At 44.4% G+C, this 20,783-nt stretch overlaps 1 protein-coding gene across 10 annotated transcripts in view; it reads left to right on the top strand.

Annotated features, from left to right (window-relative positions):
- VWC2L (von Willebrand factor C domain containing protein 2 like) overlaps window positions 1–20,783 on the top strand; it is a 38,534-nt gene that overhangs the window by 6,534 nt on the left and 11,217 nt on the right. For 8 of the 10 annotated variants that reach the window (XR_002439116.1, XR_002439115.1, XM_021397863.1 and 5 more), the window contains one exon: window positions 10,741–10,870. The exons of 1 other annotated variant lie outside the window; for it this stretch is intronic. Coding sequence is in view for 7 of the 9 variants with exons in the window: in XM_021397863.1 (XP_021253538.1) it covers window positions 10,741–10,870 (130 nt within the window). In the remaining 2 variants the exon portion in view is untranslated. Of the gene's footprint in view, window positions 1–10,740; window positions 10,871–16,575; window positions 20,436–20,783 lie in introns of those variants that run through there. One more of the 10 variants, XM_021397866.1, reaches the window with a different exon arrangement.

Genomic DNA, 20,783 nt, shown 5'->3' with positions numbered 1-20,783 from the left:
CCCAGAGGGATCTGGTGGTCACTCATGAGGTCACTTTGCAGCCTGCTTGTGTTTTGATTTCCATCCTGCAGGTTAAGGTCCAACTCCCAGGAGCTCTGCACTTGCTTGCAGGGAGGTTGCCAGCCCTCCCCTTTCTTCCAGGAAGAAAAAAAAAAGCACATAGCAGACCAGAGAGCAGTCTTGGCTATTGGGAGTGCACATGGCTGGGTGTTAAATGAATCTTCCCAGACAGCAGCTTATGTAAAGTAAAGGAGACAGCGTCCCGCCAGCGTGATGAATGTTCACTGGCAGTTGATGGAGAAATCGTGCAAATGTCAGTGAGACAACAGCTTTCCTAAGTGCTGATTAGTTTTTGCTCAGCTGCATAACTTACTGCCAGAAAAGCGTGTGCCTACCTGGATTAATAACTGCAATTTATGGCCTGGGTGAAGGTACATTTGTAACCACAGCCTTTGGAAAATTCTTGGTTTGTCCATTTGCAAAGTCTGTAATCATGTCCTAGTCTCCCCCATTCTCATATCCAGCCTAATCATCCGTAGACCTCTATGAACACGTGCCAGAGTGCCACTGCCAGGAAGCGGACGATGAGTTCACAAGATTTTGTCAAGCTGACATCTTGAAACATTCTCTTAATTTTGGGCCATGCGGGTGGGAAGTTGCTCCCTGTTCCAGCAGGTTAGGTGCTGCTGGTGACATAGCTTCCTGTAGCATGGTGCCATCCTCAAAGTCACCGGCAGAAATTTTGTAGCCATGGGTAGTAAAATATTTCCATTTGCCTTTGGGTGGGGAAGGGAGAGCTTTGGGCATCCCAGCTTTGCTGTCTTGGTAATATTTCTGTCTGAAAACAGTGGCTCCCTTCAACCTGCGGTGGTGAACTTGGGCTTGGAAGCAGCTCTGAAGATCAGGGACATTTCTTTGGTGCTGCTGCTTCTTTCTGCCAAGCACGAAACTGCAGTTTCTTGCAAACAGTGGCTTTGGCGGCACTTAACCTCTGCTGCTGCCTCTCTGCTGATGGCTCTTCCCAGACTCCCTGGCTGCACCTCCTTGTTCTCTCCCACCTTCAGTGCTCCCCTCCCAAGCCATCCTTCCTCAAAAAACCCATACGTGATGCCTGAATGACTTTGCCTTATATCAAGTACAGGTGTGGAGGGGTCAGAGAACAGCCTGCTGCCCAAGGGCAGGCCATCGCACTGTGTAGGGAAAAAAGGGAACGGGCAAATTTTAGCTTTATTCTAGAACAAAATCTCTGCTGACTTGAGAAGAGCCAGGACTTCACTCCTGGAGTTCTCCTTTATTTTTCTTTCTTGTGTTTCCTTCTAGTGTATCTTTGTCTGCAAATCACCTGTAATCCTTCAGCTGGGGCTCCTGTATCTTGCTGACTTGATGTCTTCTTGAGCAGCACTTTGCACAGTAGGGATCACAGCTCTCGCAGGGATTGTCGGGTTGTAATCAGAATCCAAAATGAATGAGGGACTATAAGCACAGCATTATCGTATACTAATTCTCAGCTCATTATGAAAAGCTGTGCTTTAGAATTGCAGCGCCTCCTTCTCCTTTGTTAATGCTCTTTAAAAAAATGTTTTATTAATGCAATTATATTAATAGAACTTAACAAAATAATACCTTTTCATCAAAAGATGTTAGCGGAGTCAAGAGTTGATTCAGCTGCTATCCCAGTATCTCTCAGTCCCTGAAATATGGTGTGTGCTTTCTGCCACTGGGTAAAGGGAGGCGATAAAAAAGAAAGTGATTCCCCAGCCAGTAACCATGCCAGCGTGAGAGAGCAGAGGTGCAACAACTTCTGTCTGAGAAGCTTCCAAAAGAGCCACCAAAATAAAAATGCAGTGAGCTAATAACCGCAAGAAGGAGCATTAGTAAAACCTGTTGGTAGTAGGTAAGCAGTGATCCAAATCGATAGTAGTTTCTAGATCTTCGCTCATAAATTGCAAGACACCGATTACTAACCCAAGCCAGCATGGGGCCCATATTTTAATATTAGCATTTTTCTCTCCGAGATACGTGCAGCAGTTTTGTTTTTCTTTTCCTATTATGACTCAAAGAAGTGGGGCATATTTTCCCTTCTTGTGTGTTCTGCAATTTCACGTATGGCTAGAAAATCATAATACAAAAGAAATTTCAATAACGTGCCTGTGCTTTAATAAAAGGAGCCATGAACAATGCCAGCTCATAAGATAGCATAGAGCCATTGAAATCAGACAGGGGAAACAGAACATCAGTCAGATGGAAAAATATGATTTATTATCTCCCTTCTGGCAAAATTACAGTGACAATGTCTGTGCAAAGGAATTTGAAATTACTGACTTACTGTGTTTCTGTCATAATCTGTACCAAGAAAACATACAAAAATAAATAGGCATGTTGTAGATTGATCTATAGTGATAGCTATTTTTTAAATTATATTATGTGCTTAGCTTCTGATTCTATAGCATATATATTATGTTATGCACAAGTATATTTTTACAGTAGGTGAAAGATGATGGCTGCGTTGAGGATTTGGCTACAAAAAGGCCGTTATTTTCCCAGATGGCAGGGAGATGTGAAAGCCCCATAAGCTCGGAGCTTGGTGGCGCTGGGTGCACTGCAAGTATTTTTTCCCCTATTTTGAAATAGACGAGACCCAAAGCAGCATGATTCACAATCATCAGGAATTGTTTTACTCACCATCCATCATCCCTCAGTGCAGTGCAGAATTTGGCCTGTGCGTGCAAACCCAAAGGATTGGTATTTTTCCAGTAAGTATGACACAGGAATAAACACGTGCCTGACGTTTATATGGCCAAAGCTGTGGCTGTGCTGTCGGATATTCGTTCCAGGAAACGGCTTATTTCTTCTACCTGCATCCAGAAGTGGGGGATAGCCAGAGAGCTGAGAATATCTGTCTGCATGGCCAGAGAAAGGGTAGAATCCAGTTTAAGGCTTCCAAGACAGTGCTCAGGAAGGCCAAGGAGAGGCATGTTTGTTCCTTGGCTTGCCCAAGCTGTGTCCCTCTCTGTCACCTCAGCTCTCACTGTAGGAGTGGTGAGCATGAGGTCTTCCAGTTGTCGGCGTATTACTGAGGGTGTTTCCCATAGAAATATTACCAGATGATGGGCAAAAGCTTTAGACAATCATTTCCTACCGGAGCAAGGGAGAGCACAGGTGTGTGGTTTTTGCTGCTGGAATGTGCTCTGTGCAGAACTGCGCTGATTAAAAATAATGCTTAATTAGATAATTATCCTAGTTATTGTTTTTAAAACTGTAATTAGATAAGTCAGCTAATGACAGTGCTCAAACTAGTTGCAAAATAAAAATTCACGTGGATCCCACTGGGATGTTTAGCTCCACCTAGATCCTCTTCTGTGGACTTTGCTTGTTGCTGATGAAGCCTCATCCACCTTCCCAGCTGCCAGAAAGTCACAAGTTGGGCTGAACCATCAAAAGAGACAGATAATGGAGAATGAGAGACAAAAACAGGAACAAATCAGCATTTGATACAATCTGTTTGCCCTCTCCCTGCTCTCGGCATGCAATGAAAACTGTGCCAGAGTCAAAGCCTGGAACAAAGAAAACTAAAAGCCCAGCAAACCCAAGCAGACGTGCACAGGGCTGGTTTTAACCCATGGTGTGGACGCAGGGCTTGAGCTTCTGTGCTGTCAGCAACATAAAATGAAAAAACTGCTTAGCTCATGACCTCTGCTTGGACACATGCTTGGCTTCAGCCAGCATCTCTTTCCTTGGGAGAAGAGAAAGGGGGTAAAGCATCAGAGCACGTTAACAGAGATATGTAAGGAGCTCTTGCCTGCAGCTCCAGCACCAGAGCAAATACTGAGCTTGTGGAGGTGAGCAAGAGCAAAGTAGTCAGCAAGAAGGTGCTGATCTTGCGTCCTTCTCCTACATTCTGGCATGAATGAAGATAGAAGCAGCAGATTGAGCTGTAGGGAAATCTAACATGGAAAGGATCAGCTTCCTGAACAGGTCTTTGGTTCCCTTCTCCTTACCCCAGGAGAATTTCTCCTTGACGTTCGTCCTTTGTGGGCAATGGTGAGAGCAGAAAGCTGCCAGCTGGGCCCAGTTTCCCTCCCAGTTTATAAGGAGCTTAACATGTGTGAAGTGCACACCTGCATTTTGCCTGTGTCTGAATGGGGCTGCGCATCCCACATTTGAGCCACCGTCTCATCTGTCATATCCATAGTCTTTTGAAAGAAGTCCTATTTCCTGTGTGTGTCTGAACTGAAAAACTACTGTAATCAAGTCATAAAAATCATCTCCAAAGCAGTACAGACCTCGATTCCCTCTGCCCGGGGGTCCCCAACCATTGTCAGGAATAAAGTGAGACATATATCAAAACAAAGAGAGCATTCCTACAGAAGTGCAGAGTCATGTTGTTATGCTCTCAGTGGAAAAAAGCAAGCATGAGACTGTAGAAGTGATATGTCAGCTGATAATGGAGTGGCTCTCCAGACCCAGGAGGCTCATGAACCCATTGGGTTTTGTGGCACGTATCGAAGTTACTAGCGCAAAGCCTGGTCACCAGGCTGCTGGAGAGACTGGTAGCTGTGAACAGATGGGTATCAGGGACAACCAGAACAGGGCTTTTGTCAATGAGCTAGAGCATCTGTGGGCTAAGAAAATTAGATAGGTCATCTTCAATCTCCTTGTGCTGTGGCTGCATTGAGTATAGGATTAAGTGACCATCTATAGAAAATGTTTTCTGTAATATATTTGCATCTCTTGTCTTTTGCACTGAGTGAGAAATGTCACTGCATTCCAGTCTTGTATTGGAGGCTCCCTTGGAAAAACAGAATCTCCTCTCAGCATCAGCTTCTTGAAATCCAGCTCCTTGTTTTAGCCCATCTGCAGCATGGTGCAAGCATTTTTCAAGTTTTTGATGGCACATCTCATTTGTATTGCCACTTCTCCATGTGGGTAGGATACAGCTCCAGTATTTCGCTGCAAGTAAATTATCTAATGACTTAGTACTTTTTTCCTGTTGCAAAATCATTTGCAACCCGATGGTGTTTTCTGTCATTATAACTCGTCTATAATCACTCACCAGATTGTTTATTTGAGCAGCTTTCCACCAATGGAAAATCCATTGCGGTTGCCTTAGTGTAGTTGATACTCTGTCTCTGCCAAGCTGGATGGATGTGGGCTTGTTTTTTCTAAGTGACAAAAATGATTGCAGTTTTTGCCCCATGCACGTTATTGTATCAGTGCACGCACACACACATACACCTGTACAGAGCCATTTAACCAAACTCTGATACAATCTAGACAGTGACTTGTGTGCTGCTCGAAGTAAGGGCAGAAGGAGCAGTGCTGAAATCTGTCTTGCCTTCAGGTGGGACTCGCTGCTCTCTGCAGTTTGACATCTGCCAAATTTCTCTGTTGTAAGCATCCTCTGAACTTTCCCGCAATCTCCTGCTAATCTGCCTGAGATCACAGGCAATTTCAATAACAATGAAAATGATTCTAATTTCAACTCCGGGAGTATCTTCAATGAATGCTGTCCCAGTTTCTCTCAATTCATCTCCCCTGGTTTATGACTTCCCACCTTAGCTGTAATGTGGAAACCATTTTCACATCCAATTTTATTCATCGGGTTCTTTGTCACTTTCTTCCCTTGCTTCCTGCCAATAAATTCACCACCTGAAACTAGCTACAAAAATCATCTCCATCAGAACTGCTATTGTCCTTTGTGTCATTAAAAGTTACAGCTGCTCTTAAGATGTAAGTGCCCAATTTGACAGCCTTCACTTTGCATTGCTCTGCTTCCCCTGCTGTTCTGTCTGCGCAGAGCAGGATGCCATCAGTCGAGTGCATCTGAGGAGGGAGGGGATACAACTGCTGTATGAACACTGGTGCAAACTTTCTCAAAATCTAAAGGATGGAGAGATTGGTGGTGGTGATGATGGTCTTTGAGTCTCCTTCCCTGGGACTCAGTGCTCCAAAGGGATGGGGCACATCCATTACCACGGAGGTATAGTGCATGCGGATACAACTAGCGGATCTAGACGACAGTACTGAGAAATGTGTGCAGATGTGCCAGGTTGGATCCATTGCATTCAAAACCACCTTGACATCAGCAGAAATGGAGACGGTGGTACCTCCTACGCTTTTAAGGTATTTGCGCATCTTTTTTTTTAGCACATTCTTAGAGGGAACAAAGCATAGCAGCTCTGTGTTCAGTGAAACTGCCATGAATAGCATTTTTGCCTTTGCAGCATAATCTAAAAAAGGAGTATACGTGTGTACCATTTCCTTTTCAGTGAGGTTAACGTGCTTGATGAAGGTTCCCAGTGATACCCAGAGTCTTGGCATCTTCTTAGCGCTTGCTGTGATGTGATGGATCCTTGAGTTCCCATGGGGCTCAAAAAGGAATTCCATTGGGTTTATTTCTGTTTTATGCCACTTAATACTCCAGTAAACCAAGCAGATTTCTCCAGTTATTCTGCACATTTTGTAAAGGTACCTATTTGACTGTGAAAAGCATCAGAGGACCCAACAGCAGGTCTGTTGAATTAAGTGGAAATACTTAGTCTCCTACTAACTTGAACAGCCCCCTGTGATGATCACTATGTGTCTACCGTAGCATGATTACATGGATGTAAACACTTACATGAAGCCTTTCTATTTCCTTCCTCAAAGCAAACATCAAGTGTTTCCATTATATTTGTGATATAATAGGCATGGAGTTTGTATTACTCTGTAGTTGTTTGGCAGTGGTTATGTGTGATTGATAAAGGGCTGTTGTGCGATAGGCAGAGAGTGCAAGGACACTGTGAATTCATTTATCCATTTTCTTTTCTCCACCTATCCCTAGGGTCTGGGAAAGATTATTGTTTTAGGCTATTTTCCTGAAGAACTGTTTGATAGTGCGGTCTGTCTGGCTAGAACCTTCCAGTGTAGAGCTCTCAGAGGTACGAAGTTTGTGGTTTTATGAAATCTAAGCGCTAGGGAAGGACCTGTTGGTGCCCAGTGCTGTAAGGAAGGGAGCCTCTTGTCACTATGAGGAATAGCTGGGTGATGTTAGCAAGCATCATTTTGGCATGTGTGCTGGCATTTGCTCCCAAAGAGAAGGTGAAAATGTTGGGAAGCAGGAGTAAAGATTAGGAGATATGATATCTACGCTGGTTTGGCTTCCCAATTTCCGCTGCTCAGAGTGTAACTTGTTTTTCATTCTGTTTCCTTTGCTGCGTTTTCCATTTGTTTATATCATCTATCAAGTTTATAATTATGTGCTCACACACATAAAATCTTTATTAGCCATGCATATTCTCTATTCTCTCTTTTAATTTTCCTTCCCTCTTTCTTTGTTAATGAACCTAGTGGATTGCAGATGTTTCCCATTTCACAACACCTGAGACTCAGGTTCTCCAGCCATGCTACTGGATTGAGCACACCACCTCCCTCCAGTCCCAGCCAGAACTGGGGTCACAGCTCTCGCTGAGGTCAGTAGTCCAGGAGCTGAAATGGAAGTTGGGCCGTGATCTTAGGTGTGGCTTGTAGACATCCTTGTGCTTCTTTGGTCTTTTTGAAGTGACTCATAGGAGAAGAGATAGAGCAGGGTCAATGAGAAGGTCTTTTGGGCTCCGTTTCCCATTTCCTCTGTTCCCAGTAGCCATGGGGTGGTGGCCATATGTTGGTCACATCTACCTACAACCATCTTGTCTTGACTTGGCTCCTGTACGGACAATTGTATCAAAGAGGGTATTTCCTCACCAGCTCTCCTAAAGGTTAGTGCTCTCACCCCTGACGTAAGTGAAAAATGGGTTAAAAGGCTGTGAGGTGCATTGCACCAGTTTTACTGAGTCAAAATGCTGTACTGAAATCTTTGACAAAAACAACCCGTTTGCTCCTCTGGTTTTAATAACAGGTCCATTTCTCAGAACATACACTGAAAAGTAAGGGGCCATGCGGTTTTCTCTGTTGTGGCTGTGAACATCTTTTTGTTTTGGACAATGGTGAGAAGAATGTTTCTGCACCAATATGTCTTGAAATCCTTCTTAACAAATCCTTCCCTGGAGAATCTTCTCAGAGATTGTTCTGCCTTGGACAGGTGGAGTGTATAAATCATCTTCTGGCCCAAGCCTTTTATGATCCGTTAATCTTAGCACTTTTTTCCAGAGCATCATCTCGTGGGACACCAATGAAGTGCATTCACTGTCCATGTGGGAATGGCACAGCCTCTGATTTGTGTCCTTTTTCTATCATACTTCAGAAATCCTCTGTAATTTTTCAACCTTGTTTTTCAGTAGGGATGGGAGCGTCTTCTTAGGAACTGGTGTTGACTAGTGAGTGAACTTCAGCAGATACAAAAGGATAAACCATCCATCTTCCGCTGGTGATAGATCTTTAAATCCAGATTGGGGAACTTGTGAGGATTGGCAGAGCTGCATGTTAGATCCTGTAAAGTGATCCAAAGACACACCCAGTGGGAGAAAGTGCTGAGATGTTCATAAAGGAAGTGGATAGGAAGGCTGGAGTCGTCCATGGAGGTGAGCCACAGTAAGGGGCACCAGTAAATGAACAAAGTGCTCAGATAGAGGGAGATCCTGGCGGCAAGACCATGTCGTTTGACCTTGGTAAGGTGGGGAAGAGGAGGTGGCTGAAAAAGTCCTGCCATTCATGCCAGAGCAGCCTTTTTGTTTCCTGGCTGCCTGCTCCTTGTGCTGCCAAGGCATCCTTTTATTCTGATAATTGTATGCGGTTCTTCCCTCCTGAAAAGCTGCTTTCAGTGTCAAGCAGCATCATGGTTTATTACAGTGTCATTTTCAAGTTACACCGACAACACAATAGCAAAAGATGTGTATGTCATGTCTCATTTACTCAGTTGCACAGTCGTTCAGGGGCATCTTCTGCATCTGCTGATCCTCTTCAAGCAATAGATTGAGCTGCAGTCTTGAAAATGCACCACATTATTTCTTAGAATTGCAGCTACTGGAGTAGTGGAGGTGGGGGCAAGCCCTGAAGAATACATCACTGAAAGCCTCCACAAATCATAAGATCTACTTCTATTGCTCCATATAATTAGCGATTAAAATGAGTAAAAACAAAGCAGCAATTTTCTTATTGATCCCTCAGCAAATAGTTCTGTCTGTTTTCTTCTGCATTGTTTCTTCTTATTAAATAGCCTTGAATAAGAAATGTCGGTCAAATGAATTTAGATTCCTGCTGCTTCAGACAGAAATCAAAGCAGGATTGAATGAGGAAAGATAATTAGAGAGAGGAATTCCACCTCCACAGACTTCTTCCCTTGCTCAAGGAGTGCTGATTTTATCTAAATTGCCAAAGCCGTGAGCAAATAAGAGGTGATGGGAATTATAGACTGCAGATGCTGAGACAAAGCAAGGGAGGCTTTAATTAGTGCGTTTTAAGGTAGAAATGAATTTCCAGGGAATAAATTATTTGACGCGAGACATATGGAGCTTCTTAGAGGTGAAGTGAAAAGCTTTTTACCTGCCAGAACCAGGGCTCACGGGGTTGTGCCTGTCTTGTAGATGTGAGTGATGCATCACTGAGGTTCGAAGCACATGGGGATGATGCCTTTTCTTGTTTGCATCCGTTTGTTTATTTTGAATGTGGAGGAACTCCCGCTGATGCAGATTCCCACTGATGCAAAGCAGGATTTGTTCCAACATTCACATTTACTAGTTCAAGTGTTAGTGAGGGGTCTACCATTGCTGAGGAACTGGGAGTTAGATGTTGAACCCACAGGTACCAAAAGCAAGTTATTTTCCCTTCAGGTTCCTTGGGTGTCCTTTCTTAGCTCTGTTGCCACTCTTTCATTGTGCTTGCAGACATGTATTGGGTATTAGGAGCCTTGCACACTGACCTTTCTATTTCTCAGCAGATTTTCACAGCTTCTCTTAGAGCAAGACAGTGACAACTCTACCATTTGTAGGCATATAGATTCCTGTTTGAATTGATGGAGCTTAAACAAAGCCATTTAGCTGGGTGCTTTAATCCCAAATTCACTGACTTCAGCAGTTATTCAGGCTCTTAATTATTCACATGCTCAGTGCAAAGCGCTTTCTCACAAACCTCGTTGAAACAGGCAGAAGCGGGGCCGGGGCAAGGTCTGATGGTTGTGTTATAGGAGTGCTTACAGACCCTCAATGCAGGTGCTGCACAAACACAGAATTAACTGTTTTTGCTCCTCCAAGAACAACGCCGTTCTCCTGTGCTCTGAGAACTGGAAGCCAAACCTATTGAGGGGCTGGTGGATGGAATGGCCAGCCCCGCAGCATCTTTCTGACAGCGCGGGGTTTGCTGCCAATGGTGGTTGACATGACATAACAAGTATGACCTGGAAGATCACCATGTCCTTCTGGATCCGTCCCTTCCTGGGAAGAACCACTAGTCGTGGTCTTCCAAAAACCCTATATAACGAACGGGTAGAGCAGTGGTGTGTGTGGTGTCACATGAGCATGTGGGCCACACCATCTCACCTGGTGGCCTCAGCTTGGTCTTCCTACTGAAGAAAATTCAAGTCTGGCAAAAGATAAAAAAGCATGCACCTTCTCTGGGAGAAATATCACACTCACTGCTTTTTCTGATGTTCTGGTTGCCTATTTCTGATGTTGCTATTTTGTCCTATAGGTTGACTTGTATTACCCATGATGAACTAATGCAGTCAAGAGGTATTAAACGTTGATGTGTTTATCTTATGGCAAGATAGAAATGTTGCAAACTTTTGAGCTATGGGAGGAAATGGGCTAATTTTAGATTTGTTCCTAGCCCTCGCCATGTGAATGGTGTCGCTGTGAGCCCAGCAATGAAGTTCACTGTGTTGTAGCAGACTGCGCAGTTCCCGAGTGTGTCAACCCGGTCTATGAACCAGAGCAGTGTTGTCCGGTCTGCAAAAATGGTAAGAAAGTACTGTATTGGCTTTAACAGAGATATAAAGGAAACATTTCATTAAATGTCATGACCGATGCATCGCCAGGAGGTTTGCTTCCATTGGCATAGACTGGCACTGGGGCTGTGACTTCTCCTTGTGTGGGCAAGACAGCTGCTCTGAAAATTAAGGCTTCCCTTCCTGCCCTGCGTCTTCTCATTGAAGCTGGTGGGACTGCTGACTTAAGTGAGGCTTTTTAGGATTGAGTCTTGATATTGGTGATGTTCATTTCATGCCGTTGCTTTTTTTTTTTTTTCCTCATGATTAGTCTCACATGAAATCGAGTATCCAAGGAAAGAGCAGTCTTTGTCCCTAAATTAATTGCCAGTGATTATTACCTAAGGCTAAAGGAAAACTCATTGAAATCAATGGCAAAACTCCCTCTGGGGCTGCTAAAACTCTGACCAAGCCTGTAACACTGTAAGTTGTGTGCTAGAGTCTGTGTGTGTAGTATTGGCCCTCACTATCCTTCTGAAACAATTTCATGAATTGGACTTGGATTTGGCAGTACTTCCAAGAAAGGCTTTGGGATGACTGAAAGTACCTCTTCGGAAAATAAATCTGTTTCTTCCAAGAAGGTCTCTCTGGTCCCATTCCACAGCCCTTAGACACATACATTTCTGCAAAAGCACCTTTCTCCTAATGTAGATAGAAGACAGATTGAGACATGAGCTCGCTTCACATAAACCTTTTCATGGCTTTCTTAACATAGAAGTGGCTGCATCAGCTCGTCTTCTCATGTTTAGAATTTACTATCCTTATGTATTTCCCCTTATGCTCATCACCACTGTGGAATGAAAGAGTAACGGTTGCTTTTGGATCACAAATGAAAATGTTTACAGAGAAATAACATTTTCAGCACATTTTCTGGTCTTTTAAGACAGAGAAAAAGCAAACTAGTGGAAATCCAAAGTATTTCTATCTAAGGAACTGGAAAAATTCTGAGCAGTTTGGAAAAGTATGCCAATGATATTGGAATCCAGACATCTACATGAAATCACGATTTTGACTCCAGAATGTTTTATAAGGGTTTAGAATTCTATTTGCCGTCAAAAAGCAGAAAAATGTCTGAATTTCGTTAGTTTGTTATCAGTGAACTTTGGAGAGGTGTTTTAGCCAGCTCTATCCACCGTCTTGGTGTATTGCCCACTATGGCAGGGTGTGAGGTTTCCCATCACAGACGGCACTAGAAAAAGGCTGTAAGGAGGCACCCCGCACTGGGAGTTGCACTGCCATCGCCATGTCCGTCACCAGACAGGCATTTACTGGAAGGCTCATTTAAACCCAAGTGAACAGTGTTAGTGTGTGTCTGACCACCTCTGTGTTCCCTTTGCATGCAGAGTTCCATGCTGGTTTGTGTCCCATAGATCCAAAGTGTGAACATTATTCAGGCTTCTCAGGAGTACACGCTCAAAAGCGTTTTCACAGAAGTCCAGGAGCTGCTGAATTTCCCTACCAACCCTTCCCCACCATGACCATTTCCCCCAGTAAATGAAGGGCTCCAGGGTATAAGGTAGTGGTAGGACCCTCAGCTAGATGTCAAGGGGCTCATTGCCGGGGCTTTGTCCGTGGGTTTCCCAAGTGTCTCTACTCCTCTCTTCCCTTGCCTGTTGAAGACACAGATAGAAAGTTCTCTGAAACCTGGTTTAGGCAGGGAAATATTTCTTAACACCCTCTTAAAAGCAGCTTATGCACTGTGGGGGCCTGTGGGGCCAGGGAGACCAGGGCTTGCAGTGAATGAGGGATACACTTTCCTTTGGAGGGATACACAATCCTTTGGAGTGTATCTGCATGGGGGTGCTGTGGACTTTATCCTTCAGAAACAGAATGAAATAATTCACAAAGGGATAGAAATAAGGCAGTGCCAAAATAGTCTCTGTTACTCTTCTTGGATGCAGTTTCAAGAGCAGAGCTCACCCTTCGCCTCCCTCTAATGTTTTGGTAACTTCATATGAAAGAATAACAGAGACGGCTGCATCTCTTCCCCTCTGAAACCCTCTGTCAAATCCTAATGAATGAGGATCACAACACTTTAAGCCGTCTGCTCATCTTGAGACTGCAATTTTATCTTTCGGCTCTGCACTGCAGCCAGTCAATTAAAGTTTGGTTTCACAAATGCATGAAGATAACACAAGCTGACAGTCCTACTTAAATGACCAAACTCCCTTTTTCTTTAATGTCTTTCTTTTCCCCCTTCCATCTAGTAGCTTTTGCTTCCTACCAAAGCAGTGAAGACATTACAGTGCCACGTCTCGGTGTGATGAAAAGGTTTTAGCTCAGCCTTGGTGTCTGCGGTCATCCTTTTAGATTGGCAAAGAGAAGAGCTCAAGGGATATAGCTGTTGGGGGGAAGAAAAAGTTAATCCCTGACACAATGTAGTGCAAATCCTCATTTCAGAAGCTGATCCTTAAAATTTTGGTGTTTGGGGTTAAAACAGAGCCCTGCATCATTTGCTGTGCTCTGCTAGCAGCGCAGTCTGCCTGCTTGCTTAGCTGTTGCTGCCATTAAGTGGAGAATAATTTCCTCTTGATACATTCAGATAGATTTTCATGCCTTTCTTAATTATGTCTTGCCAAGGGCAAAAGTGCTGCGAAGCAGTGAGGTTAATGCAAAAATCTGTTGATTTGAACGTACCTGACCCGAAGATTCATAAAAAGCCAATATCAATTTCCCTCCCTCCGCCATCATTTAAGAGCAGTCTGAAAAGCAGATTTATCCCTTATTGTCAAAGGAAATACCAAACTGTTGTCTCTTGCCTCGCTAAACGCAGTGCAGCTTGCACAAAGCTGGCTCTGCTTGCCAGAGTTCAGCAGGAGGTGATTTTCAGGGAGAGGCCGTTTTCCCCTTTGTGTCCCATGGCCCTGTTTGTCAGAGCGCATCGTGTGGGCGATGGCTCCAGGTGCTGTGCAGCATTTCTGTCACAGAGACGAAAGGTCACTAGGTTTCACGTTTCCTGGTAGTGACAGACCGCAGAATTATGGCCCCGAGATGTTATTTCAAGGCGCTGTGGCTTCTCCAGACAGAAGTGTGTCAGCTGTTGTTAACTGTCTCCTCTACGAGATGGAAACCTTGCCTCCCAGTGTTAAAGCCCAGCTTGGGGCTGCCGTGGGCTGTGCCATCCCTCCTGTCCACAAGCAATCCTGCAGCTCGTGCTGCAGCCTTTCCCAGCAGAAATATCCCCCGAGGTCCTCATCTTCCTGCACCTAGGGCTATAGGCATGCCCAGGTGTCATCCTTACCCCCCTGACCCCACACTCTTCCTTTCCAAACCTCCGCTTGTTCCTCCCCATAAGTCCACCACTGTGGGTTGGCTGTCGTTATGATGGGATGTGATTGCTAAGCCCTTTATGCATCACTACAGGGTTGCACTTTGCCTTTCCTTTAGCCCTTTGGATGTCATCTAGAAGCATCTGTTGAGTTTGTAAGGACAGGAGGGATCCCTACTGTATCATCGCTCATCTCTTCCCCCCCTGCACTTCGCAAAGCCACAGGCCATTGGTGTATCCCTCCCCCTTTTGCTGCTTTGCAGAAGCAAAAACCAATGTGGAATAAAAACCAGATGTGGTTTCAAATGAGGCTCACAGTGCCTGGGGAAGGGCTGGGGGAGAGCAGAGGGCAGCAGGATTTGCGGGGGTCTACCCCACTCCCGGTTTCGCAAATTGCTCCTTCAGAATTGTATCTGAAAATAATCTCAACATTAGCAAAAATTTGTCGTCGTGGGGGATTTTATGGCACAGCTATGTCAGGGAAATTAATTTAAAAATTCCAATAAGGGCCACAATAGAATTGTTAACTTCTTTCCCCTCTCTGAAGTGTGAAATTCTTTTCAGAGCATTTCAAAGGCGCCTTCGCCCATTTACACATACATTAACAAAATTGCTAAAATATTAGGCTTTGCCTTGGCACTTTCATTTTCTTGAGGGCTGAACAGAATAAGCACTGTATATTCCTGTTTGGGAGTCAGCTTTTGCTCTTAATTTAATTTTCGTTGCCACCAACCCTCAACCAAAGAATTGGTTATGCAATAAGACAGATAAAAGCTAACATGTCCGTGGCGAAATACGTCCTGGTCAGCGTGCTTACTCCAGTGTGCGCTTCTGGAGCCATCCCTGATGAAATACTGGGCAGCAGGAACACGTTTCCTAGATAATCTGACACTGAGTCTTTAATTAAAGCTTTAAATTATTGCAGTTGATGCAGATTTCAAAGTAAAGAGGCTGATCTTGCCCTCTGCACACAAGTAAAAGATTGCTTCGACCTTCAGCAGATTTTACCTTGGTGAAATAGCGTATATCCAGGTGAAGCTGTTACAGATATTTATTATAATGTGCTATAAATATTAATAATTCCATATGAACATCTTTGTATTTAAGGGCATGAGCACAAAACCGAGTAAATAATAATTTATTTATGTGCACATAAAGCCACAGTTTACCTAAGCTTCTCTCTTAATTTACAGAGAACGTAAACTTGCTGCTCATTATTTCTCAGTTGGAGTTAATTTGAAATAAGCATTCTGCATCCCAGCCTGTTCCTCCTGTCACACAGTGTGTTTTGCCCAGAGAATCCCCAAGGATTGTCCCAGCCCATCAGAGCTGAGGGCAGCCTTTCCTTTAACAAACATGCCTTACATTTGTCCCAGAGTGAATTTTGCATGCTGCTTTGTAGAACAGCACCCAGGGACTGACCTTTGGGCTGCCTTTTCCTGGTGAGCAGTATGTGGAAATGCCTTTTTTTTTTTCCTAAGCCAGGTGTTTTTTTGACATCCCCGAGGGCCAGAGATGTGCCCCAGTTGGCTCCATGTGCCCTCAGGTGGACAGCCAGGGGAGATGATGTGGGGACATGAGCAGGCAGCCCCTAGGGCAGCCTGCTGCCATCCTGCCATCTACCAGGGGAAAGCACGTTCATTAACCTATCCTACTTCCACAAATTAGGCAGCTTTCACTTGGGTGGGGAGACCTCAGAGGAAAACCTTGTTGCCTAGATATTGCCCATTTAGTCAGTGGACATAGCTGTTCCTTCTGAAGCAGTAGACAACCAAGCAGCTCCCAGGTACTGTGCTGCGGGAGCAATGCAAGGTGTTAATTTTGCAAAGCCTTTTGCAATTTACGGGGAGAAAAGGCTCCATATGAATGTAAATCAGTTATTGTATTTTAAGTGAATGTAGTGGATTAACGGTGCAAGTTGTCAACCAATATTGACAGAAAGAACATCCCCACGTGGTCTTCATTGTTCCGAATTATCAGATATTTTGAAGTGTGCCAAGATTTTAATATCATGTAACCCATTGCCTGGATATTACGTTACCTGTGCTTTATTGCATAAATAGAGCTTGTTATTTATCTGCAAGATGTGGATCGCTGACTCTCCAGGTGATTGTTTTGGAAAGCGTCTGCTTCTTACATGGTCATAGACAAAAAAATCGATGAGATGAGGAGAAAAGTTATTGAAAGTGTGAGGAAAAAATGAAGGTCTGTGGGAGAGGATGTTTTGTCTGCCATTTGATTATATGCAACTGTTGCTGAATAAAGACAACACAGAAAATGTGGCAAGACGACATGAGAAGACTTCATATTCATTTGCTTTATGGAAAACAGTGGTTTGGAGCCATGGGGAAGTTCCTTTAGGAGAAAAAAAAAAAAAACTAAATAAAATTCCTCTTCTAATTTATTTCAGGAAGTCCTGAAATGGCCAGATTTTAAGGTTGCAGTTAAAAACCCTTCAGTCAAAGTCTATGCAATATGCTGATTGCTTGTGCAGATGCAAGCTGAGTGTGGCCAAGACAAAGACGTATCCCCACACTGGACCTTGCTGGACTCCACAACTCTATCCATAGGTCCTGGAGAACGAAGCTGGTAGTGCAGAATGGCCGTGTCACGCTTAGCTCGTGGTGGATAAAGCATTTGTGGAAGACAGATGGATTTTTGAGCGCTCAGTTGACCCCATCGCCACCAACAGCACATCCCGATGGCACATGAGGGCCCAGAGGAGGGATTTACCCCTCTTCAAGCAGCGTTTGCCCAGCACATGGGGATGGGGGAATGCTTCACAGCCTTATGTGTGGATGTAGAGCCTCCATTCTGAATCAAGAGTCTTCCATTTTGGACACCAACATGAATTAGGAGCCTTCTTCCATTTTTGCAGAACTTGTAGAAGCTGCTTTAACACTGTAATGGCAAAGCCCATCAAGGCTTCATGCCTAGCTATGAAAATCAATGCTTTTGAAGCTTGAACATGGACGAAAATTCCTGCCACTACAAAGGATGCTTTTTTGATTGTTTGTCAGCTAATGTTCTTTGTGTTTACCAGCAGGAACATAAACTGTGGTGCCCTGTTAGCTCAATTAAAGCAGCAATTTGATTAGCAACTGAGGAAGAAAGGGATTGATTTGAAAGCTGGTAAAAGATCAAGACTGAAAACAAGGCAGTATATTTGGGCTAGGCCGTCATTGACCTGACAAAATACTTCAATGCTTACTTTACCGTTCCTTTAAAAAGAAGTTATTTCACTGAAATTGATTTTCAGTGGTGTTTGTTCACCTCCATTACTTCGGGCCAAGTGTTTAAAGGCAGATAGATGCCAGATTTTCTGATGAGAGTGAAGTGCAGAGGTATCCATAAAGCCCTGTTGGTTTTGAAAGTCTCACACGGTTGGATTTTCCAGCTTAAATATGCTGCTGACTCAGGACTGTGACCTGTTCCCTGTGGACACCGCTGCTGGAAGCCATCTAGAATTGGTGAAGAGCTTTGGATAAATCTTCCAAAACTTGCCATCGAGCGGAGTTGGGCTGAATATACCACTTCCTGAAGCTTAGAAGGAGATGGCAATAGCTGAAAGCTGCTGTCCTGAATTTGTACTTAGGATCCTAAATGTGTTCCCATGCCTTCACTTCAAGCAGAGCTTGGAATGAATGTCTACCAGCACCCTGAATGGCAGGATGGTGAGAAGCCATTTGCTAGATGGGACTTGCTCCAAAGCTCTCCTGAAGCCGACACAGATCATGGAGGTTTGGGAAACATGTTATACATGGCCTGTGTTGTTCTTCAAACTGAGATGGCTGTGAAGAAGCATCTGCTTACCAGGGGTGACCCCTTGGGAAAACGTTGCTGAAATTTGTGTGCATGAGTCTATGGCAGCAGTGGTTCAAGATCAACTATCATCATAGTGGTATTTTGCAGAGGGGGTGGGTTGGTTGGGTTTTTTTTGGAGAAGATCCTAGGCTGAGGTTGGGAACCTGTTGCAGAGCACGCTTGTGAACAGTACTGAAATCCAAGCAGGTGTGGTTATTGCTGTTCCCCACTTAATGGGATTCTTGGTGTAACACAGAAGACTAAAAGTGATGTTTTTATCCAATTACATTGCTGTAAACCATTTTGCTGCAGGAGAAACCTACAGCTAAATTCTGGGTCTGTGGTACTCGGTGTAACCCCGGCAGAGGGACTGACTCACATCTACTCCCGCTGAGGATCTGACCTGCAGTAGCTAATTTCTCTGGGTGACTCACAGGCAAATTGCAGAAGACTGGGGTGCTTTGCATGGTCAGGCTTTCTAAAAGGATTAGAGATGGTTTTGCTTTTGCTGCTCTGGAAGGTTGGACTTATTAAGCATATCTGTATGAGAAGAGAGGCATGACACTGTCTTCATGTATTTCTAATTTAATGAATGTTTAATGCTTCTTTTATGGGAGCCAACATATATGTAGAGTAGGGGACTTTAACTAGGGGTTGACTTATGTCAAATAATTGATGTTTGAGCTGCTCCTTTTACATGAAATGCAGACTTTACAGAGCAAAGAGACTGTAATGAAAATATGAATTAAAGATTAGAGCTGAGCAAGTCCGAGAAAACTTAGAGCACTTGGAAGTTTTCTTCTCCTGCTTCCCTCTCCTTCCCACCACCTTATCAGCTGTCTCCATCCTCTCTGCTCCATTGGTAGGGTCCCGCATCTCAGCCATAGCCTTCTGACTTCCACATTTACACATCTCTGCAAAGGAGATCAGTGCAGTAATCTCGCTCCAGGTATTTATGTGTATTTGCACATCATCCTGGCCTGTTACACTCGCAGACTCACCAGCCAGTTTGGCTGGAGGGGTTAGGAAATACTTGTGAAGTGCATTTTTCTTCATGTCTATCCCTGATTTGCCGACAGAGGCTCACAATTTGTTGCAGCACATCCTGGTGTGGGTTAAAGAGCATTAATTATATGTGGTGCAGAGACTGCTTGTGCTGCCTGGAGAAGCCCAGCTGTGCCATCGGATGCTGCTGGTCCCTGCTGTCTGGAGATGCCCTTCTGCCTGAGAACATCAGCATCCATTTCCTTCCACTCCCTTCCTCTCATACTCTCCCTCTCTTCATGCTCTTGCTTTGTACTGGGTTGTTCACCCTCTCAGTGTAGGTGTGAGAGCTCAGTGCTTCAGCACAGGTTGCAAAGAGCTTGGCTGGTTGAGGGTAATTTCTTGGTGTTTTTTTTCTGTTTGTGTTTAGAAAACCATTGTGCTATGTTGATTGGAATTTATACCTAAGGTTGAAGAGCTTAGGCTTAGTCATCAGCAAATAAAGGTCCAGTGGAAGAGAGGAGAGGATCCTGTGTTATTTGCTTTGGCTGGGTTTGTTGGCATAGTGTGGTTCCTCCTGCCGTGCTAATTGAACAAAATTAGGGATGAATGGGCAGTGAGTTCACCCACCAGACCCTGATCATCAGCAGTGCATGTGAGGGCTCCCCTGGTTTATTCTTTCCAGATAAACTCTAGGATGTACTCACCCCACCAGTATCCAAGATTGCCACACGGAATTCAGTGGGTAGCTCAAAGGTACGGTACAATCCCACAACTGTTGTAAGTGGATGTATCTCATTTTGCATAAAATAAGCTGTGTTTTCCTCCCAGTTGAAAATGTTTTGTGACAGCAGTTTTGTTCTGATAGAGAAGCTCAGAGCTCTTAGAGTAAATGAAGCAGGAGCTGATGTACCAAAACCAAAAGCTACGGTGTCATGTGCAGGGATGTATTGTGAGAGATGGGTCTGTGTGAGGGTGCACACACAGAGTTCTCCGAGATGCTTCCATGCTCAGGTTTCCTTTGCTGTATCTGGTAGCGAGTATATGAAGAGGAAGGGGATGTGCTGGCCAGAAAGTGCTGACTCACGGCACCGTGCCTGGGAGAAAGGCCAATTACAGCAAACTTGCTGTTCTTAAGCTTAAAAAGATCATGGGAAAAAATGTGGAATGATCGGATTCCCCCAGCTTAATGCTTCCAGAATGAACCAACTCTAATCTGGGAGAATGAAGAGGGTGACATGACGTGACTGTCCATATAGATCTTTATTTTATCATAGAGTCACAGAGTGGTTTGAGTTGGAAGGGACCCTTAAAAGTCACCTAGTCCAACTGCCCTGCAATGAGCTGGTCCCCTGATGGAGGAGGGGTAGAGACCATTTCAGATAAGAAGGACAAAGATGCAGGGACTTTTTGATGATGGATTATTTCAGAGAACCTGCTCTCCTTAAAAAAAAAAAAAAAAAAAAAAAAAGTGGGAAAAGAGTAGCAGAGATCTCAAAACTCCAACTGTGATGTGAAAACATCCTTCCTGACGGGCTCTCGTCCTCGCCCAGGTAAGCACTGAGAACTGGGGTGGGGCTGAAGCACCCATGGGTGGTGGCTCATGCTCAGAGTTAGCTCTCTGTGGACCATTGTGCAATTGCCTGGGGCACGCTGGGGGAGGCAGATGCAGGAGCCCTTGTTCAGTACAGCACTGGTTCTCCTGCGCATCATTAGTGTGGGTCAGTGTGTCTGTCTGGGCTGTTTTCTGCCTTGTGAACCCAAACAGCATCATGCTTTCGTGCCACCCGTCTCAGCTCTTGCCATGTCCAGAAAAGGCTGCAAAGCCAG

The sequence above is a fragment of the Numida meleagris genome, chromosome 5 (assembly GCF_002078875.1).
Source record: "Numida meleagris isolate 19003 breed g44 Domestic line chromosome 5, NumMel1.0, whole genome shotgun sequence".
Taxonomy (NCBI): Eukaryota; Metazoa; Chordata; class Aves; order Galliformes; family Numididae; genus Numida; species Numida meleagris.
This window is presented reverse-complemented; position numbering and strand designations above follow the sequence as displayed.